Raw genomic sequence first — 24613 nt, forward strand, 5'->3', positions numbered from 1 at the left:
AAAACATACCTACCTATCTCTGGCAACCCATCAAGAAGTGGAGACCGGGGGACGAACCTCGACAAGGCGTATTCATAGGTACGTAGGTACTTATAATATCCCTTTTTGGTGAATGGCAAATACGTGATTGGTCCAATCGGCGACGGAGCAAGCAGATCGGACGGGTCCTCGCAGATCTTTGTGGGGCTTACGGCGTATATGTGCAGCGCATAGAATTACACCTAAGGGGTGATAGTGAGTAAGAATCCTAAGGGAATTATACAAATCGCAAAGATATGTACCTAGTACCTAGTAGTAAGTAAGCAGATGCCTTAAAATCCCAATTATACAACTGGCAGTGCATACTACCGTAGATCTTCCTCGACGATAATCTCGGGAAACTTGCACAATGTATCGTAGATCTCTTCAGAGCATGCCATCGCCCATGGCATTTTCCGATTCCACTTCGTGATAATTCTGTCGCATTCTGCAATTTTTTCCTGTGCTTTTTCTACAAACACAAGTGCTTTTATATATGCCCTCGCAACCTCTTGTTTATTCTCTACGTCGTTCATGGCGCAAATATCCCTCGACTGTTCTTTCGTTGCCTTTATAGCAAGTGGGAGGATCGCCTCTATTTGCCATCGCCGGGCCTTGTCCTCGGAGAGAAGACTCTGAAGGTCAACTGTTATTGATTCGATGTTATAAGTAATTAAAATCAGCTCATGTAATATTGTCCTGCCAAATTCACCCATCCGGTGAGCATCCGTGGCCTCTAAATCGGCAGACATTTCTGTTATCCTCAGAAGAAATCAATAAGCACTCGCCCTCAACCGTTCTAGGCGCCGGACTGTCTCCTTTTATTTTATAACCACCCATTAGCTTTATCACCTTTTTTTTGTTCCCAAGTTGCTAGTAACGATACTTTACCTTGTCCTCCTTTATTCCAACCCTACTTCCTTACCATATCCTTCCCTTTGTTGCATTAACGAAATTGTCGGCCGCATTGAACCTTTCAGAAACCTTAAAAATTATATTGACAATTCAGTAAGCACACTACAATCCCTAGAAGATAAGTAGGCATTTAAGTGCATGTGTTTCCTCTTAAACCAAAATCAGGTTTAAAATATACTAAAGGCGACATGATAACTAAATCTTTAAAGCGCTTAGTGAAGATGGATTGTTACCTAACTCCCTCATAGTACACGATGTAACCAATCTTGCCAAGTTGTTTATTTTAGCTTTTTTAGCCAATGACTAGGTACTCTGAGTCCTGTTATTTTAGCGGACCTACCAGCTATCAAATCTCTCCGACTTATTCGCTACAGCCGCTAAGCAAACATTGTCAACCTTGGAAGATATGCATTGCCTTATGTTCCAATATTAGTTACATATTACAACATTGACGATATTTACATATGTAGATATATCATTCGCCTCATTACCTAATTTTAAACATTATGCCTAGTCCCTGTTTTGGGTTATGTGGGTCACGATATCGTAGAGCACTGCGCCGCATCTCGGTACATGTACCCGCCGTAAAACAAGTAGGAGTAGGATTCAACTAACTAATAGTAGCTTGATAGAGCGAGCTCCTGCACATTTCAGAATAGACTGCCCTAAAACTTGGCTGACACTACCCAATAGTTATTCCTATTGGTTTTCAGCTACTGATTGGTCTATTTCCGAATCGGTAGTCTTACCACAAATTTTGCTATCCTCAGTAACAGGAGGAGCAAGCTATCAATTGAGGGCCAAGGTACTAAGTAGTCTAAGTCGCATGACAGCATAAGTATGTGAGAAGATCATTGACACGTATAATCCCATTTTAATTTAGTTGGAATATGGATTTTATCTAGTCCAAGCTAGCCGCTTAGGCAGCCGTTATTTTCTGCAGCTACGCCTCAATAAGGGGGAGGCCAAGATCTCAAATTCTCAAATCATTACCGATGTAAGTAGGCGCCTATATACGATTCTTGCAATACTATATTTCTTCAGCCGCCAGAAATCCTCAGATCCTTTTCAATTGCAAGATATACTCGCGATTGGGGAAAATAGAAATCCGGGGACCTGGAACTAGCTCAAGAACACCTTAGCGCTTACAGATTTTCTATTCTTGACAATACCAGTACACTTCGTCTAATTGCTAGTGGTAGTACCAAAATCCATTTTTGGCAGTGGCCTCATCGTCGTGTAACTATCATGGACCTTAGTCTAGCCTCAGGGGTTTCCAAAATGGGGTTTAACTGGCGACAACAGTATTTTCTCGCAGCAATGTACAGCTTCACTTGAATATAAATACAATCGTCTTCCCAGCGTTGAAAAACAATTTTCATCAGCTCAACACACAACAACAACAACTCATCAACTCATCAATCAACACATTCAACCTCACTACTTCCAACAATCTCAAAGTTTCTCAACTTTCAACTTTAACACCCAACCCAAACAGTCAAAATGGTTCAAATCGCTACCTTCGTCGTTGCTTTCACCGCAGTCCTCTCTGGATTTGCCTCTGCTAAGAGCTGCAAGAACGGTGGTGTCTACTGCGGATCAGCTCTTATTCACCGAGGTAAGCTTCAACCAACTCATACTACATTAGAAGCAGCTTCACAAATTTCACTCGTTCTTGGGAAGCACTATTTACTAATACTTTCCACTCTAAAGGAGACTACCATGACGACATCGTCACCCAACTAGCTGCCCACAAGCAGTCCACCAACGAGATCCACGTCCAGCAGTCTCTCTTCGGCTGTGGCAAGCACGGCCAAATCACCTTCCGCCAGTACTGCAGCAAGGGCTGTGTTGGAGGTGACAAGAAGGACGACTACTGCTCTTAAATGGCTGCAACGCAGCCAGGGAGCTAAAACCTTTCATTCAGCGCATGTTTTTTCTATCGCGGACGATAGATAAAGACAATGGGAGGTTAGCAATGTATGGATACTGTAAATAGCCGGGATGGTGGGATTGCATTTGGGTGTGCGGACAAACTTTTCTCTTCTTGTATCTCTTGTTAGAAACACCACATTCGTTTACCTTTATCTGGAAAATTGAACTTTGAACTTTTTCATTTCTCAATGGCTTTATGACTTGATATTTTTACTAAGTTGATCTCGTGATTTTTACCAAAAGTGTACCCCTATACTTGCCTTAAAGGTCGAATGTATAATGTCCTAACAACTCATGAAGATGGTTCGGGAGGTGCATTGTGAAAGATGAGTAATTCCAACTAAATCAATAGCGATAGCATAAAACTTACCTATTAACCCAGACCGCTAGAGGTCTACCTGTAGATATATCTCTTTTATAGGTATTTCATAAAATATATCAAGATGGGGATTATACCTAGGCACCTAGATAGCCTCAAAAATATAAACATAAAGTCATTTAACGGATATTTTCGCTTCATTGAATGAGATATGTAAGAAGGTAGCAGGTAGGGAAGTCTTTTTTTTTTTTTCATAACTTGATATTAAGATTACACGTTAGAGAGTACGAGTAAGCACGCTGGTTTAAAGAAAGATTTCTCATTATAAGTTCAAGGTAGGAATCACTACAAAATGAACATTCTTCTCTGGAGTAACCCACGGAAATATTTTGCCCTGTGAGTACATATTATCGCGTGGAGGGTAAGCGCATCTGAATTAACTAAACGTCCCTGAGATTTAGAAATTCAACATGTCCCAATCCCTTTTTATCTTTCCCCCTCTATTCTCTGCGTATCTACATTTTTTCACTGAAACCGGAGATGTCGCATTCGTCGTCTGTATGTCTCCCTCATTGTATTCATTTTATATTTGAAAAGACAATGATTTGAATTGAACTATCATGAGGCGAAACGAAAAAGCCCTGAAATCGACGTTATGTTGCGAATTTAGTGGACTAGAAGTTGATAAGCTGATCCTAGATTATGCCAGTTCTTCGAGTAATTTTGATAAATTACATAAGATCTGTTCCGTTTAATACCTCGTCTCATTTGTACAACGGCATGGCCTTTCTATTTCGAAATATATCCGGCCCCTAATGCTCACGCACTGGTGGGGAAATCTCTTCCTTGTCACGTCCTGAGTGCAGATATGTGTCACAAAACCACTTGATGTTTTCAGCTGAAGGGAATTCGAACCATCGTTTTTCACGAACAAACTCCGGCCAATGCTCCTCGGGGGCCTGTGTTTCACAAAGTTGAATGGCTAGTAGGTATTAGGTAGGTTCTAGGTAAGTATATGGGAATATTAAATGGAGGTTTATTTAGAACTTAGAGTACGATTACATAATAAGTACAATAGCATTTTGCCAGCACTGAGCCGTCAACTGGCAGGGATGCAAGTTACAACTGTTTGCCCTATTGCCAGCTGATCATGACCCACCTATAACTTTGTAAGGTAGGTACCTAGGTACTGGTCATGTAGTTGGCTACAATTATACTTATCTTAGCGCAGGTCAATCCTCGCCTTGTCCAACCCTCGTCCAACCCAAAAGTTTCCTGCCATATTTATCACATCGCGCTCAATTCACCTCCTACGTATTAACTCTCATTTCTCTCAGCTTTGAATATTAACGCCTCTTTATCATATACCCCGCTATTCGTTAGATCGACCGTACCGTCAATATGGCTGACATCACCAGCCTCGAAGACGATATCAAGCAATACCAAGAGCAGGTGAGCTACCTTCCGTCGGTCGCTATCAATCGATTTGCTGTATACTGACTTCTCTAATAGCTCGATGTCGTAAATATCGGTTTAAAAGATGATGCCGGTAACGCAGAGCTTCTTGCTCTCAAGTCTGAGTTAGATGATGCGCTTGCGCTATTGAACGAAACCCTTGCTGAGCTAAAGCCGACCAAGGCACCACCGAAGCCGAAAGCACCATCACCACCGCCAGTCCAGGAGAAATGGTCACGAGAGAATCATCCCGCGTTCAAGAAAGCCGCTCCTGCCGAGGAAAAGGAAGCCGACGCGGGTCCGGTAAATTACAAGGTCAATGATAATATTATGGCAAAATGGCTGTCTGGAGATAAAGCATTCTACCCCGCGCGTATCACCTCCATTACCGGCTCGTCTACGGCTCCTATCTACGTCGTTAAGTTCAAGAGTTACGACACGACCGAACAACTACGTGCCAAGGATATCCGCCCTATCGCACAGAAACGAAAGGCTGATGGCACACCAGTCGGTACCTCCGGCCCGTTTTCGGCTCCGTCCCAACCCGCAGCCCCTTCGACATCATCCAACCCTGGCGTCATCTCCGCTGCCGCCAGCATAAACCCCGAATTAGCACAGAAGAATAGAGAGGAGGCGCTGAAGAACGCCGACGATGTGAAGCCTAAGGCCAAGAAACTCAAGGCGACCAAAGAGTTGGAGGCTGGCAAGAGCAAGTGGCAAGAATTCAACACCAAGTCAAAGTTCGCCAAGGCACACAAAACCAAGAAGGACAGTATGTTTCGCACGCCTGAAGGCGTTCATGGAAGAGGTAATTTAAGCACATTTATCTTATGATTGAACTATAAGCTAATCTGTTTTATAGTCGGGTTCACAGGCTCAGGGCAAGCTATGCGGAAGGACCCCACAAGAAGCCGCCACATCTACCAAACCAACGATGATTTGGACTAATACTAGCTACAGGTGGTTGCGGCGTGGAGGATGCATGGATTACGTCTTATTATGAGGAGTTGGGGTTGGCACTGGAGATTTATAGGCTTTGATCCCCTTTTGTCCTTATTTAGGTTCTATGGATGCTAACATAGCCCTCGAACTAGACGCTCTCTTTAGTGCCTCGGTTCTTCTGATTGAGCTCTTGTGCCTCAAAGCACAAGTATTTAGAATGGAGAGTTCCTTTGCTATTCCAATGACCCTAAGATTTTATAGTGAAATTGATTTGCTAAAGTCTCGCTGTGGACAGGCACGGATCAACTCGCCAACCAGCCAACAGTCGGCACATTAGACTCGATATATGTTGTTCGATGCGGACTCGAAGCCTTCAATATGTTGTGGGCTAGCGCAACACACGAGTCGGAGGCAAGCCAAGTCTAATTCATGCCATTGTAGAAGGACGCAGTTTAGATCGCTTTATCAACATATGACAGACGCTTAAAGCTATTGCAGTTGTTTTACAGCCCTATTTTCAACCCTACTCGCTTCGCAATATCCATAAAGACCTGTGACCTTTGACTATCGGGCTCAGAGACAACAGTTGGTTTCCCTCTTTGGCCGTCATCTCCAACATTCTGATGTAATGGAATATCACCAAGTAGATCGATAGAATGTTCCTTACAAATTTCCTGAACACGTTCATTAGATCCGAATACTGCCGTTTCGTGGTGGCAGTGTGGACAATTAAACAGGGACATATTCTGGACGAGGCCAAGTAAGGGTACATCGACCTTCTTAAACATATTAATCCCCTTTACCGCATCCTTTACTGCTAGAGTATGCGGCGTGGTGACGATAACAGAACCTAAATGCCGTTTAAGTGTTCCTGGAATGCCTTTCTATTAGGTGGGGGTGGCGCTTACCGTCAAGTACAATTTGTTGCGTGACACTGAGTTGTGTATCGCCTGTGCCGGGTGGTAAGTCCAGCACCAGAATGTCTAGACCGCCCCAGTCAACTTCATGAAGAAGCTGCTGTAAGGCTTTCATAACCATGAGACCGCGCCACACAACGGGAGCGTCCTCGCCAACTAGATATCCCATCGACATAGTCTTGACACCGTAATTCGACAAGGGCAGCAACTGATTATCTACATTTCCAGAAATTAAAATCGTGGCTAATCATCGTGAAAGGCAGAGTAAGCGTATGAGACCAAAAGTAGTTACGTACTCGACGACAACCGCGGCTCCCCACTCAAATCGAAGAGCGTCGGTATGGAAGGCCCGAAGATATCTGTATCGAGGATGCCGGAACGGTAACCCATCCGAGCAAAGGCCAATGATAGATTCGCCGCTACAGTGCTCTTTCCCACGCCGCCTTTGGCCGACGATACGGCGATCACCTTAGCGACATTCTTGATCTTGCGCCGTTCCGGAAGCCCGCGCTGCATTCGCGGGATCGAACCTGTCCGGGGCAGACCCTAGGGTTTTGAATCAGCGTGTATCTACTTTCAAATATGAGAAATAAACCGGAGCTTACGAGAGGGTTTTCATGGCTTAGGGCACGGAGGGTTTGGTGGAGAAGACGCCGTTGGAATGTTGCCATGGTGCACGGTAGATCCCCCTACAGTAGGTAGCTATGAGAAGGAGTAAAATGCTAATCAACGATGAGATGAAATACCTTATGTACTACGGTTGTTATTCATCCAATATATATAATAAACCATCTCGTTAACGAGCATTCAATAGCATAGGTATAAGTTGAAATTGCATGAGCTTTTTGTACTCTTCAATTATTCGTCTTGCCGTTAGTACTAGCTGGTGTGTAGATTCTAATGCTCGCGATCTAAGGTTCGCTGTAAGATCTTGTTCGGTGTTCGGGGGACCCCTGGACTGGTATGGACCCACTAATTTATACTGCCTGCTTCCACCGCTAAAATTTTTCGAACTTTTTCAATTTCGAGCTTTCTTTTCTCTCAGCGTGGGGCCGATTCAAATACCTTCACTTGCCAGCTAAATAATTTCTTGCTAAAGACACATACAATGTCAAAGCCAAAGGGGCGTGCGCGGCAATTTGCCGAGTTAGTAGAGCGTCCAGTAAATGGTATTGATGCTCAAATTTAATTCAACTCCCTTAGATCGTTCAATGCTAATGTTTGCTGCTTGAACAACAGATTTCGATCCGGAAGTTGAAGTTCCAGAGGATGATACCAGCAATAGCGAAGAGAGTGCGGATGAGAATGCGGGAACGGAGCACTACGTGTCTGTTGGGTACGATACTTTATACGAAGAATCGAATGTCGAATGGAGCATACTAAGAAATCAATAGCAAAAGCAAGCTTCGTCGCAAAGATCTAGTATCACTAGGACCCCAGTACAAGGGTGCTCCTGTGAGTCGCGCAGCTCTAGAAGATGACGATGACGATGAAGAAAGCGGAAGCGACGAAGTTCCATCAGATTACGAAGATGCGCTCCAAGAAATAGACGGCGAGAGCGGATCCGAAGAATTCGACAATCCCGACGACGCGGATCTCGAAGCCGACCAGGATGACGAGGATATAGAAATTGACAGTGACAATGCCTTCAATGAGAGTGACGAAGAAAAATTTAAGGGCTTTGTCTTCAGGGGGAGTTCACAGACTATTCCCCAGAAAGGGAAAAGAGTAGCGAGACCTACTGCTGCTGACTATATGGTATCTGATGAGGATGACAGTGCCAGTGCCAGTGAAGGAGCAGAGCTTGACGAAGAAGAAGACTCTGACGGGGACGAAAGCATTTCCGATGGCGAAGGAATTGATGGCTTCATAGACGACGAGGCTGAAGAAGATGAAGAGGAGGACGAAGACGATATCGATGAGGATATGGATGATGCAAGTGATGCGGGGAGCGATGAAGACGAGTTCGATGAGGAAGAAGACGGTGATTCAGGGAAGCCCCCTGGAACCAACAACACGAACCGTAGCACGATACAAGAGATGATGAATGCCGGCCAACGTGCCGTAGCCGGTACCTTGTCAACCGCTGCGCAAAAAGATATCGCCAAAGGGAAGGCTGTTCAGCAACAACGAAAAGCTTTTGATGCACTTCTTAATATTCGAATCCGATTGCAGAAGTCACTCGTCGCAGTAAATTCATTCAATTCCTTAGAGGATCTAGGAGATCAATCGCAACCTTATGAAGCAGCCGAAGCCGCTGCGCTCAAGTTATGGAATACCATTGATGGTTTCCGTACGAGTATTCAATCTGATCAGTCTGGGAAGACAGGAAATAAACGCAAACGAACTGCCGATATAGAAATCTCAAATCAAGACATGTGGGAAAATATGGAGGCTGTCGAACAAAGGGCACTCGTTCGTCGCAGAGCCGTTTTGGAAAAGTGGTCGAACAACGCACGAAATATAAGGATGGTGGATAGGTCATCCCGCAGATTTACCAATACGGTAGAGAAATCTCTAACTAAGAGGCTGGATGAAGAGCTTATTACACCAGAACGGCTCATCAAGCGGACACGAACCCCGCGATCATGCGCGCCGGTTCAAGTTGCGCGAAAAGTCAATGAAGATCCTAGTATCTACGATGATGCCGATTTCTACCAGCTATTACTCAAGGAGCTCGTCGATCAAAGAACGGGAGATATGTCGGGAGCTCCAGGCGGTCCCGCAGCGACAATCCGGTTCGCCGCTGTCAAGGAGGCAAAGGCAAAACGGCATGTTGATACCAAGGCTAGCAAAGGCCGAAAGATGCGCTTCAACGTGCATGATAAGCTACAGAATTTCATGGCGCCAGAGGATCGCCGAAGCTGGGAGCAGAGTGCTATCGACCGATTCTTTGGGACACTGTTCGGTCAAAAAATGGTACTAAACGAAGACGATGACGATGATAATAAGGAAGCTTCCGACGAAGAAATGGGCGGTGCACCGATTGCAGATGGAGGCATTCGACTATTTAGGTAGAGACTAATTGACAAAATCGTATTTTTTCGCGATTGGTGTATAAATTTGATAGAGTATCTGTTGGAGAAAAGATTTTCGAAATCTCGTATTCCTTTCACGGGAACGAAAGATAAGAGGGTCCACGATGCACCGTGATCGACATGACACCCCGTGTTCCGACAGCACGAATGCTAGGCAAAATGGGGCACGGATGAAATAATAAAGACCCTCAGCCGCATCTAAGATCGTCTTTTTAATTTTCACTTCCTCCTTCTCCCTAATCGTCTTACCTTTGCGATACGATAGAATCAATGCTCCTCCATCACGAGGCAGCTTCGTTTTCAAGTCCGGTCCAACCTTATCGAGCATAAGCCACCTACGTTACTATCGTCACCTACCTAGGCAGAATTCATATATCAACGAATTAGCTTACGAGCCTTCTATAATGATAAGCATAGAACGGTAACATCTATCAAAACTCACCTAGCCAACTAACCTAGTTATCGCCATAACGCCCACGTCGATGCAGTTTGCGAGGATGAGGATGAGGATGAGGATGAGAATGGAGTGATAATAATAATATATTATTCTTCACTTAGCTCAGGGGGAGCCAGACAAGTCTACGAATAATGACCTAACCGACGAAAACTATTCTTAGTTCAAAGAGAGTTTCGAGTTCAGTCTAGATCCTCTCGGCAAACTGGAGATGGGATCAATTCACGCTTTACTTATTGTAGGGGTCCGTGCCTAGTGGTCGTCCCAGGAAGGATTCTCACGATAGGCTTACTCGAAAAGCCCCATTCGATCTATGCGTAGGAAATTAACAAAATTCTTATTGTATAGTACGGGCAGCGCAGGCAACAGAATATCGTCGCATCGTCGCATCGCCGATTTAGGGTCGATTAAGAGTCGATTCAAGAGAGGACTAACTTGGCCAGGTCATTGCACGTGGAAAATCAAAAGTGGCCGGGGGCATTCCTAAGGAAACACCAAGAATGAGAATGCATCGTTACACCATCGGGCACCTTAACATCTTTTTTTGCAGCTTGGTCACGACTATTACTGGTAGCAGTCGCAGAGTCTCACCCGGAGTCAACGGTATTGATTTTAGCAACAAGTGCAACCACCTCAACTTGCCATCGTCAGTCATTCCCATTCTCATCCTCATTTCCGTTCCCATGGCGTGGCATCTATTCTCGGTACGCGAGCCTTCGCGTAGGCTATGCGACATTCGCTCGGTTAACCAACCTTGCCCTAAGTGCCGGTATGGGTACTAGGCAATCGTCAAACGTTCGATACATAATGCACCATACCCCTTATTCTCACGGAAACAATTGACCTATCCGATGACGCCGGTGTTTCACCGTCGAGATATTATCAATATATGACTTTGCAGACTTATGAGCTGGCTCGTCGTACGAAAGAAACTGCTCGTCGTCTATAGGCCGGGATAATGCTGGGTGAACAGCGGAGAAGGAAAGGCCTCGCACTGAATCGGACGATAACCCTGGAGATGTTACGGGGTCGCGTCGCGCAGGCCTACGATAAATGCATTGCATCACAAGCTAGAAGATAGCTAGGAGATAGCGAACAAGTGTTCGATATCTCTCAGCTGAGAGTTCCAACCAAGCTGTTCTAGCGAAAGTGATAAGATCGCGAGTTGCGCTGAAGATACGTTACGTCGTTTACCGGTCCCTGAAGATGACTAGCATAAACGTGCAGCTGTCACCTGCAAAGTGACCTAAGCTAGTGAGTTGGAGAGTTCATGATATGGACGTGGCCCGAATCAGCATCGTCTTCCGAGAAGCTTGATTTTGGATAGGTATTTTTCTATCTTGCAATGTTTTCTCGTCTCTTTCACACTTCTTCCAGAATTCTTTCAGTCGGTTGGGCAACATTTTATCAAGTCCCTAACCGGCGCTTTCTCGGCCATCGATCAGTTTCCGCATTGAGACGGAAATGATAAGTCTTTTTCAAGTTAAAGAATTCTGCGCCGCCTACACATTTACCAAATCCTCCAATCATAGTTCGCGGGAACTAAATTCATCTGAAGTTAGAACCCCTGTGGGAGTATCCACGCGGTTCGCCGCAGGTACAAGAGGGCCTTCAATCAATCAGGTGTTCTGACGAGACTTAAGACATCTTGGAGTCGATCCACCAAAAACATCTAGATCGCACCGCATGTGAATCCCACCACGAGGGACTGGAAACAGGAAATTTTTGGTGAAAATTCTCCTAAGGCAATGTGTCCATCGGTGCATATGCTGTATACATTCGTCATATATTAATTTGTTTATACCAAACAAATAGCCTCAGTATCGTCGTCATCTGCCTGTTTTCTCCGTCAATCATGTACTTCCCCCTATATCCTTCAAGGCTGCCACTCAATTAACATCCACCACCACTCGGGTCGCCAAGACTGTATTTTTGAGACTCTTAGCCATGCGGGGCATCTGTCCGGGGTTGATCTGCGACCAATACCGATCTTGTGGCGGTCCATCTGTGATTTGGGATTGTATATCGGACTTTTTAACCCTCATTGGAATGTCGTTTCATCCACCACCCAATCAGGAACATCCGCGTTGCCAAGGTGGTTGTGTCGCTATGTTTCCTTGAATAACCTACTCGATCCCATTACCCCCTTAATCATCCTTAAGGGTCACGCCCGAACTGCCAATAGCACCACGCGCCTACAACTTTAACCTCAACTTACTTAATAACAGGTTTTTCTAAGTAAACACATCGAGCCAAGTTTTTTAGCTATATCTTTTTTCTTTCTTTCTGCACAACTTGCATCTTGTATAGGTCTGTAATCTACCTCTTCAGATCGCAAGGTAGGGCCTGGACTCCGGAGGAATGTAACTAGACCGTGTAACTTGACCGTGCCCGGACAAGTATGTCGAGGTATGTTACGCCTTGACCGGAGAGCCGGTGCTTGTGCAATCTTACTGCCCGACCACCACCATGTATGTGATTTCGTTCGCCCCTCCTATAGAGAACTATACTCGTGGTCTAGATGCGCGTGGTTTCGCTCACAGCTCCTATCCGTGCACTGCTGATGGCACCTTGGACGCTCGGGACCCTGGTCACCTTCCCTTTCGAAGCTCACGAGAACTTCAGTTCCTGCCGCGGGTTGGGCCAGCGCCGGACTGGTTCATTCCAGGGCTCGGCTGTCCGCTCGACTCCTCTATCCTTCTCTCTGTTTCCCACCACCTCTTCCTCGCTTAACCCCCCCTGTCCGTCTGTTCCTTTCCCGTGTCTGCCCATTCTATATCATAGTCTATTCTATATATAAAGCGATATATAAGATGGATAATCCACCCTCGCCAAGTTCATAGAAGGGGACGATCTTCACCCTAAGTATTGGATACCCCATATACCATACCATAGTCTATACAGCTGGTCTATGACTTACACTCCTTTTTACCCCTTTCGGTTCTTCTACAAGTGTACATATTCCAACGGCGTCACCTCGTCGACGTCCGTACATACATCTGCATAGTCAGAGCTAGGGCCTGTCCTTACAGTTCTCACATCATCATCGCCACCATCGTCGTCGATCCTCCTCAACGATGTACGCCAAACTCCTAACCGCGGCGCTAGTCGCAGCAACGGCAACGACAGTGTCGGCCGAGTCCGCCCCAGGCTACAGCGGGTGGAACAACGTATGGACAGAAACCTTCAACGGCGCGGCCGGGTCGTCCGTCAACTCAGGCAACTGGAACATCATCACAGGCCTGAAGGTCAACAACGAGGTGCAGACCTACACGACCTCGAACCAGAACCTGCAGCTCAGCGGCGGCGCCACCCTGCAGATCGTCCCGCGCAAAGACAGTTCCGGGGCCTGGACCTCCGCGCGCATCGAGAGCAAGTACACGTTCACGCCGACCGCGGGCGCGCGCACGCTCGCCGAAGCCAAGATCCGCTTCGGCGACAACGCGATCGCGAATAAACAAGGCATCTGGCCGGCGTTCTGGCTGCTGGGCAACAGCGTGCGCAACGGCGTCGCGTGGCCCGCCTGCGGCGAGATCGACGTCATGGAGACCGTCAACGGCATCCTCACCGGCCACGGCACCCTCCACTGCGACGTCTACCCCAACGGCGCGTGCGGCGAGCCGAATGGGATCGGGGGCCCCGTGAATTTGTCCGACCAGGGCTGGCATACGTGGCGCGCGGTCTGGGATCGTAGGGCGAGTTCGTGGTCCGGGGAGACGATTACCTGGTATTTGGATGGAAACCAGTTTTTCCAGGTCTCCGGGGCGAGGGTCGGCAGTCAGAGTGTCTGGAATACGTTGGCGGGGAGCCCGGTTTATTTTATTTTGAATGTTGCTGTTGGGGGGAACTGGGTAGGTGCTCTTTTTAATAAGCGAAAGAAAGGCAATATACTAATTGATCGTACAGCCTGGTCCACCGAACAGCGCCACCCTTGATGGCTATGGGAGCATGATGGAGGTTGCGTATGTTGCGCAGTACGTCGCATAGACATGATCGCTGTCTATCATTATCTATCATCTATCATCTATCACTATCATTCACACCACCGAGATCGACGCATGGGAGGGAGTATCGCGTGTGGAGTTTTGGGTCTTTCGCGGGTGGGAATACCTTTTCTTGCATTTGCATTCTTCGTCCTTCGCTGCTAAGCATGAGCATGAGCATACCCCTATACCATTTTGCTGTTTTTTGTTGTTGCTTTTGGATTCTTGCACATAGTTGCCCGCCTTCGCTTTCGCTTCCCTGTACATACTTAAGATACAATCGTTGTATATATCTACATGAAGATACCAATACCATCTGATGAATCAGAGAAAACGTTATTGATTCCCTTGAATGTGATGTTGCCATGAGGGCGAAATCCTCGCTACGGAGGGATGTAAGTGTATGTTTGACTTAGGCATCCACGAAATGTCGTTGTGGGTAAGTCATGTTGGAGGTTGCCCGAACCCCCAGTTCTCCGAGCCATGATGTTACAATCTTCATCTTGAGAGTTACACGTCGTCGTGTTAGCCACCACATGTAAATTCATTCGCCTTTTCCAAAGGCTCCAACGTCCTTGGGAGAGCAAGGGTAATGTGAAGACCTTCTAAATATTAGTGGATTATATCCACGCAAACGGAGTTGCCGGTTGATCGGATTCCGCGAATAGCTCATCAATGAGGTGATTGTAGGCTCTCAAGAGCCATGGCCTCAACCGGCCCCAATATATCGTGAATGTCGGCGCAAGAGCCGACGTAAAGAAATAATCTACTAGTAGACCATAATATCCGACTTTCTAAAAACATCCGGACTTCCCAGCTTTGATTCGGTGAACTAATGAAGAACGCCGAACGAGAGTAATTCTGGGGGAGGTAGGAGGGTGGAAATTCCGTATGTTAGAAGAAATTCCAACCCTTCCCTCTTGAGAAGGGGATAGTCCCTCAGATGTAAAGGTTATCTTATCCTAACCTCACGGCGCCAGCCCGCTAGCGGGGAGAGCTCCGACATACCTCTTTCCGCTCCATCGAGGGCATGATTCATCCTCTGTGGATACTTTCATGAGCTGTGGCTGTGCCCGAAAAGCAGCTTTTGGGATCTAATGATTGGCACCTTCACGTGTGTGAAACTAAGTCAACGTCCCCGGGACTATAGCGCGGCGAGGGTCGCCCACAAACTTCGAGAACGTCTCGAAGCATCACCAGTAGGTGGCTCTAGAGCGCCATGAAGGGGTCTTCCATTGAGTAAGGCCTTCGCCTTCTCTAATGGGAACGTCTAGAATATTGATTCCGCAGTATATCTCCGTCGAAATCATGCATGAACGATCTTCTCTGTTGTCTCCTACCCGCCAATGTTTTTCCAGTGGCTCGTAATGCCCTCTCTTCGTAGAGGGTCTTGTATTAGAAGTTGTCTTTGTCCCCGAATTGACCATCGTTATTATCCTCCAAGTCTTCCGGACATGCGACTTGACCCTATGAGGGCTCTAAAGTGCCATTGAGGTGGGCCAGCCCCCGGGCCTCCTGTAGGAGCTTGTGTGCTAGAACTCATGCTTAATAATATGAAACTTATCAGGGGTTCATTCCCTTAGAGTGTGTACACTCTTGTGAAATGCCCTCGATGGGTATAACGTTGTAGTCGGTGGCGTGTTCATGTTTACCATGAATTAGGACGGCAATAAATCGTGTATGTTTCGTTGGTCGATGATCTCTATGTCCAGCGCTTTTAGAGGTTGGATGTACATGTTGGCTTGGCTTCCATGTACATTATTATAATGGTCTGAAGATTCAAGCATGGCTTGAAGAAGAGTAGAAATCATGAGACGATCGTAGCTCTCCGCGTAGGACATTGGTGTTGTATTTGTTAATGACCTACCCATGAGGCAATCCATGGGTTATATTGTCAAGATAGAAGATATCCACTTCTTCCCAAAGGCTATATTGCCTTTCTGCCTTATAATAGGCTTCGATCGGTGATCTCCGGTTGGGACATGGGGGTATGTCAATCTAAATTCTTGTTAGACTTACTCTCTCTCAACCCACTAGAATATTTTAGGACAGACTTGCCTCCTCCTGCGATATCCCAATAGCCTCAAGCTTTTTCGTTCGAGGATATAATTTTCGCGTAATCTTGCTCAAATTATCGCACGCAAATTCGCGCACCAGCCCAACGCCAGGACGTAAGTACCATCCTTTGCCTTGACCACCAATACTCTGGTGTGTGCTCACAATTTCCCTGCTAGTTCCCCTCCCAGGGAACGAAGGACAGGAATCTTGTGGGATGAATTACATCCTCCCAGTCCCCTACACGGGAAACCCTATATAAGTTCCCAGTGTCGGAGTGGTCGTCGTAAAAAACTGACATACCTACTTACTAGGTAGGTATGTATCTAAAAGGGAAACGAGGTTAGGAGACGGGACGAATATTATATGAAAATATTCCCGTATAGGATTATCCTATGGAGATGCCATTTATAGCTCCCCATTGGATTCAAACCGGTCGGCCGTTCCCACCATGAAGGGTATCCTAATATCAGTTAGTATAAACGTTTGAAATACTGTCAACATGGACGCGCGAAAGAACCTACAAGTTCGCCAGACCCTACCCACAGGTCAAAATTCCGACTAGATACAATTGAATATTTCTTAAAAACAATGGGCTATACCGTAATAAAGTATATTGGCTTTTAATAGAAATTCGAGGGTTTAGGGAATGTAGGTTCTTATTGATAATAGAATAATGATAGTAGAAGATGTAAGATATTGATTTAAGGTAGGTCGAAAATTTATTTATACGCCGTGTTTGATGTTAAAAACTGGTGTATGTTTTATGAAGAAAGAAAAAAAGATGGATGAGAAGGAAAGTCGAGTTTAAATACCCTTACCCAGGGAACAGTTCAGAGAACATTAACCGGCACCGGCACCGGGACACTGGCACCTGGCCAATACCTTCAAGGTTACTAGCGACTCACAAGGTCATGTCTTTGATGAGTCGATGGCCATGCCGGCACCACAAGCAAAGCCTACGTAAATGTCGACTTAAGTAGATCAGTTCTGCGGTTTGCAAATCCCCCAAAATGACTCATCAACTGGGTTAAACGGCAATAGAGCTTCATTTAGTAGGGGGTCATGAGGCTATATGGCTTGTGATAATATCAAGACGTTTCAACGGGGTGTAGAAGAGCGATATCGTGTAGATTTATTCATGACACTGTGAAAGTTAAGATAAAGGGGTCCAGAAAGGGGACAGGTAGTTTATCATGAATAGAAATAATTCCTCCATTATCACTTTTATGACTACCCCGACTTGATTAGGATAATATTTATGGAAATATTCGTGGAACAAACTATAGAAAATGTAGCTTCTGTTATATGCCTTTATCCATACACCTATCTACACGATCTTCCTAGTAGAGTTAAATAAACTTTCCAGGTTATTATAGTTACATCGGTACCTTACAACTGAGGATGTGCTGAATGCCCGCTGATGATCTGGCCTGTATCCTTAGAATAATTGTGTAAGTAAAATGACGTAACTTAAGTACCTAGATTTAGCCCACTATCCCCTTTGCCCGAGGAGAAAGCAGGAGTAACTTTTCTTTAATTCTTGCGCCCTATTGTCTTGTCTTGATCATCACGGACTTTTATGCATGAGCCCGCTTACCAATGAAGTATAATGTGGAATCTTGCATTCTGGAAAAGGTTAGAGCTTATTGTGATTGTTGGGATTTATAGCAAGCGCTGCAAATATGTGTTCGCACCCGCGCTTGGATACCTAAAACAGTCGATGACTAAAACAATCTATATCACATAGAGGTATAGATCGCATCTAGAACTGTGGAAGTCCTACTTTGCGAAGTCTTTGAAAGCGAGGGCTCAGCCGATGACGTCCTCGGTAGTCCTAAGATGAATCTACTGTTCGGAAGGCACCCCGGAAGCACTGCCGCTTCTAGCGCCGTTCAGGATCAACGCGGGGATGCAAATCAAGAATTGCCAAGCCAAACGCATCCCGCATCCTTCTATTTCATCACGGTACGACCCGAACCGGAAGGTTTACCCAAAAGTAAGCCGGTTTCGCGACAGCCTCGAAGCTTCAGCTAGACAATAGATGATTAAGCGTAAAGCTTGATATTGACTAGCAAGAATGTTCCCCCGTACCCATAGATGTCAGCCCTAATGTGAATGTGTCCCTAATGTGTCAGCATAAACTGCATTGACGTCTTGCGCGCCTTAACTATCCAGATGCTTTGCAGCCGCAATGGATCTACAAGATGGGGAAATATCACACGATATTCGAATAATTTGGAATCTCTCCAAATCCCGCGGGGATACTGACTAAAGTAAGTTAAAGCCCGAGGAATAATTGGTGAGACCAATGAGTCAAGCCAAGAGCGAGACCCGAACTTCCCTGTATTGTCTGGGAATGGTTACGATATGGGAAGATGGGAATAATTAAGCACTGAATTGTTGGGCTAGGGAAAAGTATATATATGATCAACCGTTGACACCTTGATGGCACCTTCTATCTACTCCGCACAACGATAACATAGCTCTTACATTCAACACCCCGCTACAATAATATAAGCTTCTGCATATACGCTTCAAATTCAACTATCGAATTTACCCCTTTCACAATGGCAAAGCAAGGAAGTTGTTTCTGCGGCAAAGTCCGCATCTCCATCGAGGGAGAGCCGGTTGCGAAGGTTTGTTTCTTTTTATTACTACTACTATCGCACGTCCCCTGAAGATCTTCATATTCTAACTATCACCCAGGTCCTCTGCCATTGTCTCGACTGCCGCAAGATCACGGGCTCGGTTTTCAGCACCAACCTCATTACGCCTGGCTCGGGGTTCAAGGTTCTATCTGGCGAGCCAAAGGCCATCTCCAAGACTGGAGACTCTGGTAACGAGGTCACTTCGCACTTCTGCGGTGACTGTGGCAGCACCCTCTGGCGCGACGGACCCAGCTTCGGCGACAACAAGGTTATCAAAGTTGGTGTATTGGACGACTACGAAGCCCTCAACGAGGCCAAGCCTGTCGGGGAGCTTTTCATCAACCACCGAGTTAACTGGGTCCCCGAGGTTCCTGGTACTGCTCAGAAGTCTGCCATGTAAATATGGTAAAATGAACAAGTTAGGAATTAAGGAGAAGTGACCGTTTGGTAGTCAAAGAAAATACATGATACAGGTTGCCCACCTGCTACCTATGAAATTGAATACAATACAAGAACTACTTAGAGATAATAGCTCTATTCTATACGAATAATACCCAGTTTTAAGTCGTGATATACCGTTTGTTATTCAAATACAGAACCGATGTAGAAGATACTCTGTGCATGTGTAGAATGCTACCTCCACCGGGAAACCGCCCAACTAGGGGCAATATGTAACGAGATTTCATAAGCTGAAGCTGATAACCCGTAGAGGCGAGGAGCTTATTTTGACCACAGTTGATAGACAGCGGTAGCATTAGATCGGCTCGGAAATGACTCCGCTGTGTAAAATCTCAACAGAACTGACGTGCTATTCTATGATGACTATACTATGACCATCATAATAAACTCCGAATAGGACTTATGGAGGTAGTAATCTATGTAGTGTAACAAGACCATCCTTCAGTAGGTAGTCATAATCAACTCCTGTCTATCGCTCGATAGTTTAATGAACGCGCCTTGCCATTTCTGTTCCCTCTATGGGCTTATTAGGTACTTTTGTAGAATTTTACGCCTGAATTCTCACTATTTTAATTAGTCTATGCGTTATCCATGCAGCCAAATAGTAACCTTAGGCGCGTTCAAAACTTCGAATAACATCGATGAAAGAAGGTTGAGTAGGCTATTACCATCACTCTTTTTTTCTGAGAATCAACTAGTAAGTATCGATACAATTTGGCCGTTTGGTAGAAGACGGTGGAGGTGCTCATGGATTATCTATCCCCAGATATGCGTAGCTCCCTAGTTAGGGAAGTATCCTGGGGATCAGAGCCATAGCCACAAAGCCATTCCATCCTAAGTGACTGTGCAACTGCTGTGATGGCTTGGTTATTCCGAGCTTTGTGGCAATAAAAGTAGATATCCACATCATGAGATTGTCATTTTTAAAGAAATACGCATCTTAAGAAACTTGCAGACTTGATAACTGATCTTGGTCCTAAGGGAAGGGTTTAGAGGGTTGTGACGATGGTTACACGTAACCTCTACCCCATTTTTATTCCCTTGTGGAGATCATCGATATTACCTTGCGTCCAAGCTTTCTCTCTTCCCTGTTCACATAGATTCTCGAATTCGCTCTTTTGGTTCAAAGCTTCCGGCATTCATAGATTTAACCCGTTAGCTTGGGATATCGGGTATCTAACAACGTACCTAGTAGGTAAACAGGCAGTAGATAATGCAGTAATTTAAGATGATATGAGTGTTATTGTGCTGCGTTACGTAAAATTGATCATAGCCCGGGTATTTAATTTCATGAAAGAGGCAGTGAGGCTCGTCGGTGATTGCATGCGATGTTACATTTCGATAGATACATAGTAGTATTTTAACTAACATCTCTGTCGGTAAATTGTTGCCGACCGAATCTGCGAATCTGCGAATGTGCAGAAGAGGTAGAATTTTGATCTGCTGGGCTGTGCCGCGGTTCTGCCCCCTATTTGTTCGTCTGATCTCACGTCTAAGAATGGCTGGCTGGATTTTACTCCCTTTTTTCATGTTGGTTGTTTCGTTGAAGAGGGCGGCTGGACAACGAGGGGTAACGCGAATGTTTCACCTTGGATGATCTTCAATTGACATCATAAATCGGAAAATCGTAACAAGTTGTCGATCCAACTCCAGTATTTCTGGTATTTATATTTTACGGTTGTACAGTACGCGCTGCACAACTGAATTTAATTGAGTCTAAAAGTGCTAAGCTTTTTTGATAGCGCGTTTTCTCTCAACTGATTGGATGCAGGTACAACGTGGAGCGGATCAGTCGGAATCGCCAAGCCAATTGAATCTAGCCAAACGTCAACTAACGTCAACTGTGTGACATCCATGGTTCTTTTATGGTGGATCATTCTAAATCCACACCCTATCAAACCCTTCTAAGTACCCGAGCCCCTCACCTTTCATTTTAGTTGCCTCGCATGCGTTCGCATACATTGAGCATAGCCACCTTCTGCCACATAAGCTTCCTTCTGATACGGGAAATTGAAGCAGTCGATAGTAAGCGGATTCGATAAACTCAATTCGACCCAAAAACTTTTGGCCCCCGTGTTGGAGGCTACTGCTTCGTATTTTGGTCCATCTGACCTATCGGTCTATCAGGATCAACTGAGCCGAGGAACTTCCCCGAATACATAGAAGTATGTACCTAGGTAGATATGTACTTTGCAGTTGACTCTGCAGCTCTATAATGTGGTTAGCAAAACGCCAGTAGGCTAATACAGGTCACTGCTACTATTAGTTACCCTAGCAGCCCTAGCACCTGGACCTAGTCGTAGGTAGTTTTATTTGTTCTATTCACCGTTGGCCCTGGGTCGATTTCCAGTTCCTAGTCTTACACCTCTTCTTTTACCCACACCTGTTTCGATCCCCATTTTTATCCCATTTGAAACCAAATCATTGGTTCGAGACGAAAGGATCTTGATTCAGTCTGACCTGACTGGACCTGACTAGACCTGACTACGAAGTACCATCCACACCCTTCATACCTCATTCTTTTGTTCCTTTTTTGCTTGCGTGTTCGCCATTACTTTTTTACCCTTTCTCTTGCTCCTGTCCCAATCTAGAACAAGAACATCTTTTTTTCCTCATCCCATTTTTTGTCCGTTTGTATCATCGTCTCTCTCATCCCTCATCACCCGACACTCACTCATTATCTTTTCACCGACACATTCGTTAGTTTTGATTTCGGTGTTTATGTGAATTTTCCCAAGACGATTTCTAGATATATTTCTCGCGTCTTGTTTTCACAGAAATCTTTCGCTTCATCTTCCGATTCCATCTCAACTTATCTCATAACATTGTATCGGTTGTCATAATGTGGTCGACTTCGGCTTTGCCGTCCCTTGCCCTGGGACTGGCCTCTTTGTCCGGTGCGCTCGCGGCAAGCTACGATGATATCCCAGCGATCAAGGCCGTTGGCCAGCATTTTTTCTACTCCAACAACGGCTCTCAATTGTAAGTTCAGAGTTCAACAGAGCATAGCATAGCATCGTCCCGACCCGCGTAATCCGTCGCCGAACCTTGCAGATCGCGGAGCGCAAAGCGCAGACTTTCATCCACATGTCCATATGTCTTGGCAATCCCGAGCGCTAACTCTCTTATCAATAGCTACCTAAAGGGTGTTGCCTACCAAGAGAACTACAACCCCAATGGAACGTCTAGCAGTAACACTCAGTACACCGATCCCCTAGCGGATGCGTCCAAGTGTTCGCGCGACATCCCTTACATGAAGCAGATCTTCACCAATGTCATTCGGGTCTACGCCATCGACCCTACCCAGAACCACGATGAGTGCATGGAGCAGTTGGCTTCTAACGACATCTATGTCTTCGCCGATCTTAGTGAACCCGGTACTTCAATCGACAGCAACAACCCTGAGTGGAATGTTGGACTCTACACTCGTTACACCGCCGTTGTTGATTCTCTCCAGAAGTACAAGAACGTCATTGGCTTCTTTGCTGGCAACGAAGTCGTGAGCGCTCAGAACCAGACTGCCGCCGCCGCTTTTGTCAAGGCTGCCGTCCGTGACACCAAGAGCTATGTCAAGAGCATGAACTACCGTAGTACCCTAGGTGTCGGTTACGCTACCGCCGATGTTCCCAGCCGAGACGAACTTGCCCATTACTTCGCCTGTGAGCCTATTGACGGTGCTAGTACCTCGATTGATTTCTGGGGATACAATGTCTACTCATGGTGCGGAGATAGCAACTACGTAACCTCTTCATACGGCGAGCGTGTCACGTTCTTCCAGGATTACCCCGTCCCTGTGTTCTTTGCCGAGTATGGTTGTATCGAGGGTGTAGACGGTGGCGCCACTCACAGACCGTTCACTGAGGTTGCTGTTCTTTACGGTAACATGACCTCTGTCTTCTCTGGCGGTATCGTATACGAGTGGTTCTACTCCGAGAACCATTACGGTCTGGTTGAGGTTAGCGGCAGCAGCGTCTCTCCTTACCCCGATTTCACCTCGCTCTCATCGCAGTTGGCGAAGGTCACCCCGTCTATTACCCAATCGAGCAACTACAAGCCCTCGAACTCCGCTCCGGCCTGCCCTACCGTTGGTGGCACCACCTGGGCTGCCAAGGCCTCGCCTCTGCCTCCGGTCGTGAACCCTCAACTCTGCTCGTGCGAGGTTGCTGCCCTGACCTGCAATGTCAATTCTGATGATGAGGACTCGTACGCCGCCGTTTTCAACTACATCTGCGGTGCCGGAGATTACTGTGGGGGAATTGCACACAACGCCACTTCTGGTACCTATGGTGCTATCGGAGGGTGCTCTCCCAAGCAGCAGCTCGCCTTTGTTGCCAACCAGTACTATGAGGGTAACGGAAAGTCTGCCAGTGCTTGCGACTTTTCAGGATTGGCCAAGACCCAGAGCCCGACTACCTCAACTGGCTGCGCCGCTTTGATCTCGGCTGCTGGTACTAAGGGAGAGGGAACCGTCGTCAGCCCCACTGGACAGCAGGGCACCGCAGCGGCTAGCAGCTCGTCCAAGGGCGCTGCTGCTGGTACCATGGGTGCTCCCGCCTTCTTTAACTACGGAAGTGCTTTCCTCGTCGCCTACATTGTTACCGCATTTATTTCGGGTGTGGGTATGTTTGTCCTATAAGGAAAGGCTATGTTGGTGGAAACCTTGGCAATATCAAAAGGGGTTGGTAATGAGTTTGCATGTGGAATAGATCTTGCGTTTCTTTTACACACGTGGCATGGAATATGAGGCGATCATGGTCTACTTCGAGTCAGGGGATGGTGCGACTTGTTGGAATGCTATTCCTTTTCTTTTCGCGGGCGAGGGACGGATTTGAATGCGCTTCTTATTGGCACATGTCTGTGTTGCTTCAGGAAATGGCATAATAATGTTGTATTTGATCCAATGCAAAACTATAAAAATTGCAAAACACTTTTTGTTCTTCTCATCACCGATGCTTCTGTTGTGAATATCCCTGATGAGGATCCGGTGAACCTAACTAGTGATATATAACCGGTGCTATATATGCAGGTACGCCTCTCGGGCTCCTGCGCTTGCTGCACTAAGGTAGTAAGGTGACATGGTATGTGGGACGGGTAACATGGGTCGCCGCATCCCTCGCAGCCTTCTTAGGCCTACTGTGACACTCTTGTAACAGCAGGAACGCAGAACTGGCCTAACCCAGCTAATTTTGGAACATGGTTTATAATGCTGGTGCTATATCTGACTATTTCCACTCCTTTCAACTACGCATGGTAAACGGAACTTCTTTCTTTCGGCTTGCGATGAGAGATTACTGAACCCATCTTGTTATCTGCGGAGATGGTTGGCTCTCACCCAGATTTTGGGGTCGCGTATTATTGGTCTCTAGTCCCACGCCCTTCGGAACTCCGGATACCGCTTTCATGCGGGGTGGGCGCGCATATAATACTTGAAGGTCATACGTTCTCCCCCAAATGCTACAAAAACTTGATATA

General features: G+C 46.1%; 8 protein-coding genes across 8 annotated transcripts; 7 read left to right on the plus strand and 1 right to left on the minus strand.

The window, feature by feature from the left end:
- Positions 1 to 2436: 2436 nt before the first annotated feature.
- On the plus strand, positions 2437 to 2819 carry GGS22DRAFT_185677 (uncharacterized protein; the record flags this gene model as incomplete). The annotated part of the gene is made up of 2 exons (XM_047964357.1): positions 2437 to 2551; positions 2647 to 2819. 2 exons carry the CDS (start codon positions 2437 to 2439, stop codon positions 2817 to 2819), a joined length of 288 nt encoding a protein of 95 aa, XP_047822131.1.
- A 1606-nt stretch (positions 2820 to 4425) lies between these two features.
- Positions 4426 to 5839, plus strand: GGS22DRAFT_95725 (uncharacterized protein). The gene is made up of 3 exons (XM_047968526.1): positions 4426 to 4639; positions 4700 to 5450; positions 5505 to 5839. The coding sequence occupies exons 1-3, from the start codon at positions 4589 to 4591 to the stop codon at positions 5588 to 5590; spliced, it is 888 nt and encodes a 295-aa protein (XP_047822132.1). The 5' UTR covers positions 4426 to 4588; the 3' UTR covers positions 5591 to 5839.
- Positions 5840 to 6087: 248 nt separating this feature from the next.
- GGS22DRAFT_185679 (P-loop containing nucleoside triphosphate hydrolase protein) lies at positions 6088 to 7172 on the minus strand (the record flags this gene model as incomplete). The annotated part of the gene is made up of 4 exons (XM_047964358.1): positions 6088 to 6434; positions 6493 to 6717; positions 6798 to 7047; positions 7107 to 7172. The coding sequence occupies 4 exons, from the start codon at positions 7170 to 7172 to the stop codon at positions 6088 to 6090; spliced, it is 888 nt and encodes a 295-aa protein (XP_047822133.1).
- Positions 7173 to 7588: 416 nt separating this feature from the next.
- On the plus strand, positions 7589 to 9519 carry GGS22DRAFT_198091 (TRAUB-domain-containing protein; the record flags this gene model as incomplete). Its single annotated transcript, XM_047966087.1, has 3 exons — positions 7589 to 7670; positions 7741 to 7837; positions 7896 to 9519. The coding sequence occupies exons 1-3, from the start codon at positions 7610 to 7612 to the stop codon at positions 9517 to 9519; spliced, it is 1782 nt and encodes a 593-aa protein (XP_047822134.1). The 5' UTR covers positions 7589 to 7609.
- Positions 9520 to 9983: 464 nt separating this feature from the next.
- Positions 9984 to 11360, plus strand: GGS22DRAFT_155536 (uncharacterized protein). The gene has a single exon (XM_047960229.1). It carries the CDS (start codon positions 10494 to 10496, stop codon positions 10773 to 10775), a length of 282 nt encoding a protein of 93 aa, XP_047822135.1. The 5' UTR covers positions 9984 to 10493; the 3' UTR covers positions 10776 to 11360.
- A 1572-nt stretch (positions 11361 to 12932) lies between these two features.
- GGS22DRAFT_95767 (glycoside hydrolase family 16 protein) lies at positions 12933 to 13997 on the plus strand. The gene is made up of 2 exons (XM_047968527.1): positions 12933 to 13844; positions 13900 to 13997. The coding sequence occupies exons 1-2, from the start codon at positions 13071 to 13073 to the stop codon at positions 13978 to 13980; spliced, it is 855 nt and encodes a 284-aa protein (XP_047822136.1). The 5' UTR covers positions 12933 to 13070; the 3' UTR covers positions 13981 to 13997.
- Positions 13998 to 18443: 4446 nt separating this feature from the next.
- GGS22DRAFT_155542 (Mss4-like protein) lies at positions 18444 to 19253 on the plus strand. Its single transcript, XM_047960230.1, has 2 exons — positions 18444 to 18670; positions 18741 to 19253. Exons 1-2 carry the CDS (start codon positions 18602 to 18604, stop codon positions 19080 to 19082), a joined length of 411 nt encoding a protein of 136 aa, XP_047822137.1. The 5' UTR covers positions 18444 to 18601; the 3' UTR covers positions 19083 to 19253.
- Positions 19254 to 21397: 2144 nt separating this feature from the next.
- GGS22DRAFT_95822 (carbohydrate-binding module family 43 protein) lies at positions 21398 to 23913 on the plus strand. The gene is made up of 2 exons (XM_047968528.1): positions 21398 to 22123; positions 22277 to 23913. Exons 1-2 carry the CDS (start codon positions 21984 to 21986, stop codon positions 23775 to 23777), a joined length of 1641 nt encoding a protein of 546 aa, XP_047822138.1. The 5' UTR covers positions 21398 to 21983; the 3' UTR covers positions 23778 to 23913.
- Positions 23914 to 24613: the final 700 nt, after the last annotated feature.

Source organism: Annulohypoxylon maeteangense, assembly GCF_022496945.1.
Source record: "Annulohypoxylon maeteangense strain CBS 123835 unplaced genomic scaffold GGS22scaffold_3, whole genome shotgun sequence".
NCBI classification, from domain to species: domain Eukaryota; kingdom Fungi; phylum Ascomycota; class Sordariomycetes; order Xylariales; family Hypoxylaceae; genus Annulohypoxylon; species Annulohypoxylon maeteangense.

Excerpts from the sequence above, each read along its gene's own strand:
- GGS22DRAFT_95725 (XM_047968526.1), top strand. The coding sequence starts at position 4,589 with ATGGCTGACATCACCAGCCTCGAAGACGATATCAAGCAATACCAAGAG. Across the intron at positions 4,640-4,699 it reads TCAAGCAATACCAAGAGCAG|CTCGATGTCGTAAATATCGG; the intron begins GTGAGCTACCTT and ends CTTCTCTAATAG. Across the intron at positions 5,451-5,504 it reads TGAAGGCGTTCATGGAAGAG|TCGGGTTCACAGGCTCAGGG; the intron begins GTAATTTAAGCA and ends TCTGTTTTATAG.
- GGS22DRAFT_95767 (XM_047968527.1), top strand. The coding sequence starts at position 13,071 with ATGTACGCCAAACTCCTAACCGCGGCGCTAGTCGCAGCAACGGCAACG. Across the intron at positions 13,845-13,899 it reads TTGCTGTTGGGGGGAACTGG|CCTGGTCCACCGAACAGCGC; the intron begins GTAGGTGCTCTT and ends TTGATCGTACAG.
- GGS22DRAFT_155542 (XM_047960230.1), top strand. The coding sequence starts at position 18,602 with ATGGCAAAGCAAGGAAGTTGTTTCTGCGGCAAAGTCCGCATCTCCATC. Across the intron at positions 18,671-18,740 it reads AGGGAGAGCCGGTTGCGAAG|GTCCTCTGCCATTGTCTCGA; the intron begins GTTTGTTTCTTT and ends ACTATCACCCAG.
- GGS22DRAFT_155536 (XM_047960229.1), top strand. The coding sequence starts at position 10,494 with ATGAGAATGCATCGTTACACCATCGGGCACCTTAACATCTTTTTTTGC.
- GGS22DRAFT_95822 (XM_047968528.1), top strand. The coding sequence starts at position 21,984 with ATGTGGTCGACTTCGGCTTTGCCGTCCCTTGCCCTGGGACTGGCCTCT. Across the intron at positions 22,124-22,276 it reads TCCAACAACGGCTCTCAATT|CTACCTAAAGGGTGTTGCCT; the intron begins GTAAGTTCAGAG and ends TCTTATCAATAG.